This window comes from Aphis gossypii, unplaced genomic scaffold, assembly GCF_020184175.1.
Source record: "Aphis gossypii isolate Hap1 unplaced genomic scaffold, ASM2018417v2 Contig00618, whole genome shotgun sequence".
NCBI lineage: Eukaryota > Metazoa > Arthropoda > Insecta > Hemiptera > Aphididae > Aphis > Aphis gossypii.
Window position 1 is genome coordinate 47,489 of NW_026083194.1, and position 12,654 is coordinate 60,142.

Sequence of the window (12,654 nt, forward strand, 5' to 3'; positions counted from 1 at the left end):
AAAAATGCTAAAGATATTAAATCTTTTCTAGGTCTACTAAATTATTATAGGCGGTTCGTAGATAATTTCGCAAAAATCGCCAAACCACTGACCTATTTACTTAAAAAAGACGTAACGTTCTGCTGGACGGACAAATGAGATAACGCTTACGAAGAATTAAAAAATAAACTCATAAATCCACCATTGCTAACTTATCCAGATTGGGAGAAAGGAAAATTTAAATTAATGACCGACGCAAGTCAATTTGCTATAGGTGCAGTGCTATCCCAAGGCGAGTCGTCGCACGAAAAACCTATTGCATATGCTAGTAGAACATTGAATAAAGCAGAAACTAATTACAGCGTTATACAGAAAGAACTTTTGGCCATTATTTGGGCCGTAAAACATTTCAAACCGTATCTCTTTGGTCGAAATTTTTCCATTATTACTGACCATCGACCACTTACCTACTTGTTCGGGTTGAAGGACGCTTCCTCTCAATTAATGCGATGGCGCCTCCAATTATCCGAATACGATTACGAGATCATTTATCGATCAGGGTCATTACACTCAAATGCCGACTGCTTATCACGCATACGCATGGTAAATAACGAAACTAGCTTCGTAGACTTCGAATCACGAGAAAACACGCTTTAATAAATTCAAACTTTTCCGAGGTCGACGGAAGTATTTTAAAACGCTACGCAAAGCGAGAACCTGTTCTTACCAATACCCATAACGGAATTATAACTCTTAAGGCAATACGAGAAATTCTAATAAACAAAAAAATTCCAAATCCAGTTTTCGACATTACGAAACAATTTATTATAAATAAACGTGATGATCAATTAATCATACTTTTGAAGTCCCAGTAATAATAAAGAACTCAACGCCCAAGCGTATTATAAAATCATCACTGACATTAAGGGGTTCTGTATAGATAACCAAATAGACAATTTCTCAACCATAAGAATGGAAGGCCTAACAACATTAACCAGTTTCGAAAGAATAAGGAAAATGTTTAAATACATTTTTAAAGAAACAAATGTTAAAATTATTGTGTATAGGGAACAGGATTTTTCTGATGAAGAAAAACGATCGATCATTGCCGAATATCATAACACTCCATAGGGGGACACTCGGGAGTTTCTAGAACCATTAAACGAATGAAATTACATTACCACTGGAAAGATTTAAAGGGGAATGTAAAAGATTATATACGTAAATGTGACATTTGTCAAAAACAAATCGCATGGTAAAACTAAACAACCAATGATGATAAACGACAACAGCTAATAGACCGTTCGAACGTATCTGTTTAGATATAGAGGACCATTGCCCATCACTCCGTCGCAAAATACATATATATTAACTATTCAAGACGAGTTGAGTCGTTATGCTCTGGCCATGGCCCTACCTAGCACGGACGCAACAACGGTTGCACAAGCTTTCGTGGAATATTTCGTATGCATATACGGAATACCAAATTCTATATTAACACTGTGGAACTAATTTTTTATCGGACCTTTTTAAACAAACATGTAAACTATTAAACATCGACAAACATAAGACCACTCGTGGCATCCACAAACCAATGGCTATTTAGAACGATCCCATAAAACTTTGAAACATACTTGAGGAGTTTCGTTGACAAAGACAATAGTTGGGACAATTTGTTATGTTACGCAATGTTCACATATAATACGACTGTTCACACTTCTACAGGATTTACACCATTCGAATTAATTTTTGGGAAAAAACCTAATATACCGACCACTTTTCCCAAGGAACCCGAGCCACAATACAATTACGAAAATTACGCATTAGACCTAAAAAGAGTAATGCAAGAAACTCAAAAACTCGCACGGGACAATCTAATTGAAAAAAAACTTGACAACAAACAAAATTATGATAAAACATGCAACCCAATAGAAATACATGTGGGAGACAAGGTATTAATAAAAGAACAAATAAAAGAAAACATTAAGCCGAAATTGGACGGGACCTTTCGAAGTCACACATGTGCATGGAAATGAGAACTTAACAATAAAGAAGGGCAGGAGGATTATAGAATCCACAAAAATAATACAAAAAAATATTTTGAAACAACTTTATAATTTTTTTTTTTATTTTTACGTTTTTAGACAACCGACCTTTAATTTTTTCATCATCGACTTCGAATTTACAAATACAGATCGGACAAATTTAGTAATAATCTCCGGGGCAATTTCAAATAGTCTAGAACGTTTCAAGGTTAAGAAATTAGAAGGAGAACCGCTAGTATTCACTAGGGACTCCCAAATAATTAAATTCGACCACGACCAATTCAGAAAAACGGTGGAATCTGTTGTTCGGATTTTTAGAGATAAAAACCCACATCTAATGTATGTTACTCTAGCGCAGCTATACGACAGTATGCATGCGACTAATAACACATTAAACACAGATTTCATCAACACATACGTCAATAAAAATAAAACGGAACCAGTTTTCGTTACGTGGAACGGGGAGACCGATAAGAAGATACTAAACAAAATTAACCTTGAGCACTTGCTACTTAACATAACAACGTACGATGTTCATTTAGATAATAATTACGTAATACGTTTAATCAATGAACGGGATAAAACAATAATTCATGAATCGCCCGTAGGCACTTTAGACAAATCCGGTAGACAACTTAATTTAAATGAAACGCATACGCTAATGTGCGGTGCTAAACACGAGTTTTCAATAGAATTGCATGATCCATGTACCAATGTAATTTTAACGAAATGTATTTTTGACAAACTTATTAGACGTATCAAATACAATAACTTAGTTAATTATTTAACAGAAGAATGGTAAGACTTTTATTTTTTTCCTAACACATTAAATTGTTTCAGGATTTTATTTACACTGACATTTTTTTATGTTGGAGTGAACACTCAACGATTTAATGACGACAAACTCTCACAGCAATCGGGTATCTATTACGAAAATCGGGGACCAATTAAAATAGTAACCACTACTTGGGAATTAACCGCATACATTAACATAACAACATATGAGCAACGTTGGGGGAAAATTGACCAATTTATAAATGACACTGAAGTAATGTGTGCGTCAATTAAAAATAACGTAGACAACCACCGTGCGGACTTTTTACCATTTACTATAAAACTTCTTAACGAGATTAAACATAAAAAAGATCTAGTATTTTCTTCAATAGGTTTCAAAACTAAAACCAGACGTAGCATCGTAGATAAAATAAGTAAAACGGCGCGACTCTTGTTCGGGTTATGCAACGCAGATTGTATGAACAAATTTAACACAATTATTAATCGATTTACGGGTACTAACGATAACCAAATTAAATTTATCGAGGAGCAAATAAAAATTATTCGTTTAAAACAAGATCAGAGGATTTAAAAATTAAAAAAGTAGAGATAACGTCAGACGACCTAAAAAATAAGACTACTGACCAGTTTATGAAAAATTACCTTTCGATTCATTTTAGTTTCGCAAACTTAGTACTTACTAAATACATTTATGAAACAAACACCCTTTTGGAAACAATTCAATGGCTAGAGTAGGACAAATGCATCCAAGTTTGTTACCACCAAACGACCTTTTAGAACAACTAAGGGACATCAAAGTATCTTTACCATCAGGAACAGAACTACCAATCGAACTTGACCTAGTAAACGCTTATGAATTACTCAGACTCTCAGATTTGGCAGTATATTGTTCTGATAACAGAATTGTATTTATTATTACGTTACCTTTAGTATATCAAAATGAACTAACATTATATCATTTAATACCTAAACCTGTATGTAAACTAACAAACTGTATTTATATTAAGCCTAGTTATAACTTTTTAGCAATTAGCAAAACGAAAGAATTGTATACAACTTATGACCAATTTCACTACTCAGCATGTAAATCAGCTCATAATTTCCTTTTATGTCCTGAAATTAATCCTTTACATCCTAGAAACACAAGACCAATATGCGAAATACAATTACTACAAGATCCAGTTAAAGTACGTAAAAGCTGCGAAATACGACAAATACAGATAAATACAACTATTTTTCACAAACTTGAGTTTCAAAACGCTTGGTTATACGCATCAAGTGGAGAGACAGTCTTCGTTACTTGTGACTCCGATAAAGAATCAAGCAGCCATACAATAGAAGAAGTAGGTATTATACGTCTGAACTCCACATGCAAAGGATATACAACACGAGATGTATTAATTCCAGGGAGAATTAATCAAGAATCTTACCCAGACTTCATCCCAAACTCAATGATAGAACCAGAAATGAAACTAACAAATTTAGCGACAATAGAAACCAAAGACATAATTAACAACAGAATGGACGATTTAAACGCAGTTTCAAATACACATAGTTACTTACAATTTCTAAACAATAACATAAGTGATTTAGAAAAGCTTAAACACAAAATAACGATATATGAATATGTTTTAGTGATAACATTTTCCATCGGAGGTTGCGAAATTTTCTTTTTTATAATTAACATTTTTGCACATTTATTACAACAATACAGAGCACGAAGAAGAATGACCCGGTGTACTTCCCTAGTGTTTCGAAACGAACAAAATGTTACAACAACACCAAGTTCGCAACCACCATTAGTCATGGAACAGTACAATGACGACCCAGGTGAACAATCAGTACCATTATACCCGAAAATGAAAACTTCATATTAAACAGCAAAAATCGGTGATTTTTGTCTTAAAGGGGAGGAGTGTAGTAATCCGACCATATTACTATTTTATTACTTTATTTTTTTATTACCTTTGAGCTGATACTATTTGCAATAATTTCATATATCCAATTTATAGATCTAGTATTATATTCTTGTTATATGAATTCGTAGAATTAAGATACGTATATTATTTATATTATTTATAGAGCTAGTTATATGAATATTTAGAAAGGTAATACGCATTCAATAATCGTGTCGTCGTAAACACGAAACTTGTGTTCCGGTTTACCATGATACACACGTATATTCTGGGACTACGTCCATGATTAGTTTCATATAAAAAAGGTTGTGGTAGTATTAAGATTCAGACATAGTTAAGCCTCAAGTACGCATGGATCGGTGGCGTTGTTGTATACTTAACAACACATCGGGCTAGTCGTTAATATTATTATTTTACTCTGTCTCAGTTAATAAATAACTTGATTTTCAAACTTATAAAAACCGAGTTGTTTATTTACTACAAATTTCTTACCCTTTCCGAAGAATATAGACGACAAAGTGGACTTCGTCGTTAAATCGTGTTGAGCCATCTTCACCAGGGGGCCGATTCTTGAAATCATACGACTAATACTAGTATGCGACAAGAGTCATACATTTTGTCGATAGTGACAAATTCTTATCGCATGCGACATATAATCGGTATTCTTGAACCGAAATCGATAAGATTTTATCACTTGTCGCATGCGATAAAGTAATCGAATGAACCACTGTGGTAATAACAGAAAATCTAGATTTTAACCTCAAACAAATTTAAAATGGTAATAAATTTTATCTTTCATCACGGACAATATTTACTTTGACATTCCTTAATATAGTCAATAAATACTTTATTTTAGTTCCTACAAAATAGTTAAATTATTTTATTTTGCACCGACTGTGAACTATTTTAGTCCGTAGTTGTTATAGTATTCCTATTTGTTATTTATTCATAGTATTTACATACATTTACATTTATTATTTCTAAATCAAGGCCAACTCAATCACAAATGAAATCTTTGGTTGATCTTATGGCCAAAGATCCATTATTGTGCGCCGGTAAATTTACACCTACATTTACTCAAAAAACTGCTAAACATAAATGGCAAATCATTACAGATCAACTTAACGCTTTGCCAGGAGCAGAGAAGAGCGGAGATAAATGGAAAAAAGTAAGTTGCCTACTTAATTTAATACTTAAGTAGCTTGCAAGAGAATATTAATTTTCACTTTTATTATAATGTATTACATTTTGTTTACCCCTATACTATTCTGTAATTGGATAGTTATGGTTCTTTAAATAATTATGAATAATGTACTATAATATTTAAATCCTGTATGGTCAAATTAAAAATGTATGATTTTACTTGTACTGATTTGAATTTGAATTGGTTTAATATATGATTTGTAATATTATGGTCTGTGAGGCCTTAATAATATTTCAATATATTAGAACCAACGCCAGTAGGAAGAAATTGGCATTTCCATAAAAAAATCACTTAACTCATCCAAATCAACCTAAATGGAATCAATTTTAAGAAAACTTAATTTGGGGATTTTGGTTCTTTGTATATGATTATAAGTGTACAATATGATAGTATTGTGAATTTATCCATCTACAGTTTACACTAAAGTGTTGACTCACTTGTTTTAATTTTTAGACATGGCAAGATACAAGATCAACCACAAAAACAAAAGCAGCGGCTATAAAGAGACACATTGGAGGTACTGGGGGTGGACCAACTTGTGACATTCAGCTGAATGATGTTCAAAAGGATGCACTCTCTTTGATTAGTCCATCATTAGTGAGTGGTCATGAAAATACTGCAGAATCAAACGTAGAATTCATTTTTGAAGATCCTGAAAATGATATACTTGGTAAATTTCTAATAATTAATATAGTTCATTCATATAGTTTTTCATATTATCTACTTCATTGGTTAATGAATGATAATGTTTCTGATTTTAGATAATGATCAATTATGCGTTGAAGAATACATTGATGTGTATAATGAATGTATGTATGTAAAATTAAAAATATTTATACAAAAATTAGTAAATATTATGCCTACCTATAATTTTGTTTTTATAAGTAGAAAATATAATGCTTGTATCATTAAAAAAGACTTATTCTTATTATTTTTCATTATATTATTGCAGCCAATGATTATGAAACTTATAATCATCCATCAATCATTGTACCTGCCAAAAGCATTAAAATCAAGTCAGCCATTGCACCTATACCAGATATCACTAGAGTCAACGAGAATCCTAATAAAGAACAGGCATCAATATTTGCTTCTAAACCTAAACCAGGTAAATTTTTAGTTTTTATTCTTCATACCTCACATTTGCACCTGGACGTCCCCAGCCTTTTTACAGGAGAGGGGGAAATTGTAATTTAAAAATAAAGGACGATTTATTTTTATAAAATCAATCTTTACTTCTACATCAAAACTACTAGGTATTTTTACATATTATAGAATTATTAAATCGATTATTTACAAAAATATTATTATTTTAATTTATTAATTTTGATTAAGTACATACTACAACATTATTTTTCGTTAAATACAAATTGTAATCTACGTGGACATTCTCTTAAGTCTCACTTAAATCCTTCATAACTCTGCCTATGCATATACCTACCTACATTAATACATAATTTATAATATTACAGTTAATACTCCATATATTCAATAATCGTCTGTTTTTATTACTTTTAAATTTATTTTATTATAGATCTCAAAAGAAAAAAGACTACTGCTACTTGTTTGGGTGAAAGCAATATAGCTGCAACTAGGTTGGGAGATATAGCACAGAGGAAATATGATTTAAAAGAAGCCTACTATGAAAAAAAATTAAACTTTTGGAAGAAAATAATGTGTTGTTGAAAACATTGGAACCACTCTTGGAACATTACTGACCAAGTTAACAGAAAAATGACTGAAAAGAATTTTAAAGACTGAACTGTATTTTATAAAAACTTTTTGTTAACTTTACCAAAGAAATTATTAAAAAGGTTATTATTTTATTATTTATTATAATTAGTTAAAAAGGTTATTATTTTATTATTTGTTATAATTAGTTATAAAAATTGTTATTACTAAATATTGTTTATTTTATTTTATATTGTTACTTATACTTTTAACAAATGACCAAAAGAAGGAATAAAAAACAGTGTAAAAGTATTTTCAATAACAAATCTTTATTGTATATATTATTATTATTATTAAAAATAAAAAGTATGCATGTTTTTAAATACAATGGAAATTACTTTATTTTATACGCCATGTCTATGAAAAAGGTATCTTGCAACTTTATCTCGCTGTTGTCTCCCAAGAGTCAACTCTATATTGCGATTGTTATCTGCCAATATTTCTTGGTCTCCCAGCATACCTAAATTGTCATGTTCCTCAATATCGTGTTCATATTTCATAGGAACATTGTTTGCGATACACATATTATGCAGAACTACACACGCATTTATTATGGACGATGCTTTTTCTGGTTTGTAATGTAGTATTCTATCCTTTAATAAGCACCTTAAAAAATCAAAGTTATTGGGTAAAAAATATGTAAAACAATAAAATTTAAAACCATTGTTACCTAAATCTCATTTTTAACACCCCATTGCAACGTTCAATAATACATCTGGTTGACATTTGTTTTGTATTGAAAAATTTTTCAGCATCTGTTGTAGGATTGGTTATAGGTGTCAATAACCATTGCCGCAAGGGATATCCAGAATCACCTGATATTTTTTATACAAATAAACCATTAATTATAACACGTTAGTTGTAAAAAATACACTCATTATATTTTAATGTAAGCAAAATACTTTAAAAATGTACTTTAGAACAGTGTCTTAATTACTTTAATAAAAAGTATTTAAAATTACCACAAATATATTTAAATTCAAGTATTCAAATACTTATGTTTAAACACTTTAAAACACATTATTTATTTATATTTTAAATAAGATGTTAAGAGAATTATTTTACCTAATAAATAAAAGTTGTCATAATTGCGTCTGTATAGTTCCTGAAGTACTGGTAAGACCAAACTATTGTTCCATATATGTGTATCATGGGTACTGCCAGGAAATCGTGCATTAACATTCAAAATTCTTAATTTTGAATCACAAATCTGAATTTGAAATGAATTAAAATTATTATTTATTTAATACACATTTAAGCTTCAGAAGGAATCCTTGTTTTTTAGCCCCCTACATTTTTGATATTATTTTTTATTACAACAATACATTTCTTTATTTTATGCATTATCTAAAAAATTAGCCCACAAAAATTGTTTTTCTTATATATAATAACAAACTTCAAAGAGGTATGTTGGAAAAAATAGACACAATTTATTAGTAATACTTATAATATATTATAATATTGTATTAGCAATCCTTAAGAAGAAAGATCTATAATAAGGTTTGAAAAATTACCAATTGAACGTTTATGGAATGGTATCCTTTACGGTTTACATAGATATGTTCAGGGTTTTGATTTTCGTTTAAATTTAGATTGGTCGAAGGAGATACAATTGCTATGTGTGTGCAATCAATACACCTATAACTCCTGGAAATCCAGTTTTCTCTGTAGAACCTTTATTATTGAACAATAACTATAATTATAACTTTTACAAAATAAATACATACATTTTTTAAATTAATGGACTAAATACTCATTGCGGATTTCTGTGAGTTCATTCAAGTTTTTTGGAAACTTCACCCATTCGTTGAATATTTCAGGATGGTTAAGTGCTTCTACAACCTCGCTAATACAACGTGATACAGTTGGTTGTGATAAAGCTGCAAACCGACTGTTTCCAATTGGAGACTGGTATGAGCCAGTAGCCAAAAAGTTTAATGTAACTAAGACCTAAATAAATATAGAAAATAAATACATATGTTAAGGTATTATCACTATAATTTACATTTTACAAAGTCTGAAGTCATCAAATATAATATCAATTTATATATTATATTCACTTACTTTTGTATTCAAATCAATTGCAGAAGAACGGTCTTTTGAAACTATACGAGTTTGTAAAAGTTCAATAATATTTCTAACAAGATTTTTAGAAAGTCTGAAATTTTTTATAAATAATCGATCTGTTAGAAGAAATGGATCCGAAATCATCTCAGGTATTCGCGTTTGTCGTTCATTAAGTAAGTGTTCATGATTTTCAACATTATTAATTGCAAACAACATAACCATTTCGTCAAAATTAGTCATTTTATAAAATTAAAGGTTATTTAATTTATCGTAAACAAAACTTCACTGTTTGTAATTTTAAAATGAATTTTTCGGAAAATTATAATCAATTATTTGAAACCATACTACTGTTACAATATCACATATCACATATTATCACACATTATCATGCGACTAATGTTTGTCACCGACTTTTACCCAGTCGACAAACAGTCGAATGTTTTTCATTAGACTAAAGTCATACATCTTTTCAAGAATACCAATTATTTAATTTCATGCGATAAAATTTTTATCGCACGCGACAAACTATATCACGATTTCAAGAATTGACCCCCTGGACCGGCTCACTACAACAATAATTCACTATTAGATATGATATTGTATGATTTAATGACGATTTAAAATAAAATTTGTATTGAACTTTATACCATTATAATTGTTATAATTACTCTAAGAATTGATTTCAATATTATAGTAAAAGAATAAGATTAATTAATTTTATCAATTTTAATAATTTTATTAAATGTCATAATTTATACTACCAATAAAAAGTTTTTACATAATAATATATTTGCATTTTTATTTTTTACTGTTTTTTACAATCTTCCGTTTTGGATCCGATGAACATCGATTTTAAATTACACGAATAAGTTCATTTATTTTATTTGATATTTCGTTATCAGCAGGATAGTTATTGCTAGTATACAACTTCACACTAGCTTCAGAATGTTTCCATCTATTATAAAAAATCATTATTTAATAATATTCGTAATATGTTTTATTATTTAATCATGTTATAGTTAAATATCAACGATAAAATCCTCAATCTTATTATTTTAATTAGAATTTAATAATTAATTGTGTTGAATAATAATAGGTAACGGTCAAATTAAAAAAATAATCTGGTGATCAATAAATGATTGTATCGCTGTTGTTTAACTATAGTTCTTCATTTAATCATTGGTTTTTTTTTATTATGGTTTTTACCTTTCAAGTGACGGAATGTCCTTTATAGCACTAGTTTTATAATGTTGGATGACGTAGTAGTCATCGCATTTTGGCGCTACTGGACACCGAATCGTATACGTGTAATTTCCTTCCGTCAATGTTATTGAGTTTGAAACGTTATCTTCAATATTTCCTTTCGAAATTACACTAGCTAAGGCATCCTTGTACGTCTCTATTGATTCTCTACGCTGCTATACATTCATATATATTTATATTAAAAATGAATGTGTGGTGTGGTGTGTGTGTGTGTAATATTTAAAAAAATAATACAATACAAATTATTACCTTTCCAGCCTTAGACATTTTAACTTTTGGTTCAGTATCATTTTTTCTTTTTTTATTCTGCATTTTTACCGATTTTAAAGAAGATGATAGTGTTGATAGCATACTACTTTCATTCTATTATTTAATAATAATTTATTAATATCATACACACAAATACATAAACAAATAGGTATAGGTACTTACATCATCGGATATGCGTCAATTGTTCGCCGAAAATAGTTCGTGCGACAGTTGCTCGTGCGTCTAATGTTCGCCTGGAAATTGTTCGAATACGAAAATTGTTCGTGCATACATTGTTTGTATATTCACATAATATTAAAGAAAAATAAATAAATAATAATAATTATATACTAATAATACATCAAAAATAAAATATTAAGCTACATAGTTTTTATATTTGCAATTGAAAATTGTATGCAATAATAGATAATCAATTGTTGTACGGTTATTATAATCTGCACATATTTTTTTTAAATTTTCACTTTTATTTTTATACATTTTTTTTGATGGTGGTTCTTGACCCGCAATATACTGCTGAATTTTTAAAGTATTAATACTTTCTTCTTTTTGGAGTGCATGTATAAATCTCCAAATTGATGGATGTTTGGATGAATTAAGTGTCGACGAAAAACAATTGTGCCATCCTTCAACTGAATTATTAGTTCGTGGAAGGTCTGCCGCTACTAAATCATAACAATTCCATACACTAATGGGGATGATCGGATCTCTACTTTGGCCTCTACGATGCAAACGGCCAATTCAGGTGCCCTCAAAGTAGTCTATAATTGGCATTAAAAGTTCTTCATTTTCAGAGAAATATTCAGAATCTAAAAGTTTTTCATAGTCTTTTATAACTTTGTTTTGTGGCACATAAGCAAGAGCAGGTAACATACGAATATGTAAGGCAAATTCAGAATCTTGTATGTAATATTTTTGTAACCCTGCTTCTTGTAAATGGCGCCAAATACATTGTGATAGGTGAAAAAAACATCCGTTTATTGAGGTATTTGGAAATTCAGATTTAACAGCATTCATCGCTGCTTTTTCGAAATCCATCATAATAGACTCGGGATTTAAATTTTGGTTTAATGATTTAAGAGCCTTAAACATTTGTATATATGTATCTTCTTTTTTGTCGGGTAGAAGAGCGTAAGCAGAAGGAATAACATTTGAATAATGTACAGCATGAATGGTATATAAGTGTTTAAACGGAATAGGTGAACAAGTAAAAGTGCCATCGCAAAACCAATTAAGGCAATTATTCATTAACTCCAAACTATTTTTTGTTGAAAACAATAATATTCTTTTTATATCCGATTTGTTATCAAAAAGAAGAAAATCGTCGCCATTTGTCGTCTTTGTAAATTCTTCAGGAATATCAAAACTAAAATTTAAAGGGTTTACA

At 29.9% G+C, this 12,654-nt stretch overlaps 1 protein-coding gene and 1 pseudogene across 1 annotated transcript; both read right to left on the reverse strand.

Annotated features, from left to right (window-relative positions):
- Positions 1–7,986: 7,986 nt before the first annotated feature.
- LOC126554817 (putative nuclease HARBI1) lies at positions 7,987–9,977 on the reverse strand. Its single transcript, XM_050209841.1, has 6 exons — positions 9,735–9,977; positions 9,424–9,620; positions 9,185–9,344; positions 8,736–8,880; positions 8,341–8,485; positions 7,987–8,276 (listed from the first exon to the last, which is right to left on the reverse strand). Exons 1-6 carry the CDS (start codon positions 9,975–9,977, stop codon positions 8,015–8,017), a joined length of 1,152 nt encoding a protein of 383 aa, XP_050065798.1. The 3' UTR covers positions 7,987–8,014.
- Positions 9,978–11,358: 1,381 nt separating this feature from the next.
- LOC114121198 (uncharacterized) lies at positions 11,359–12,359 on the reverse strand (annotated as a pseudogene).
- Positions 12,360–12,654: the final 295 nt, after the last annotated feature.

Bases quoted from the DNA above. Each gene is read 5' to 3' on its own strand.
- LOC126554817 (XM_050209841.1), bottom strand. From the start codon at position 9,977: ATGACTAATTTTGACGAAATGGTTATGTTGTTTGCAATTAATAATGTT. The intron at 9,621-9,734 runs GTAAGTGAATAT...ATATTTATTTAG, and splicing joins CAATTGATTTGAATACAAAA to GTCTTAGTTACATTAAACTT. The intron at 9,345-9,423 runs GTATTTAGTCCA...TCAATAATAAAG, and splicing joins CTCACAGAAATCCGCAATGA to GTTCTACAGAGAAAACTGGA.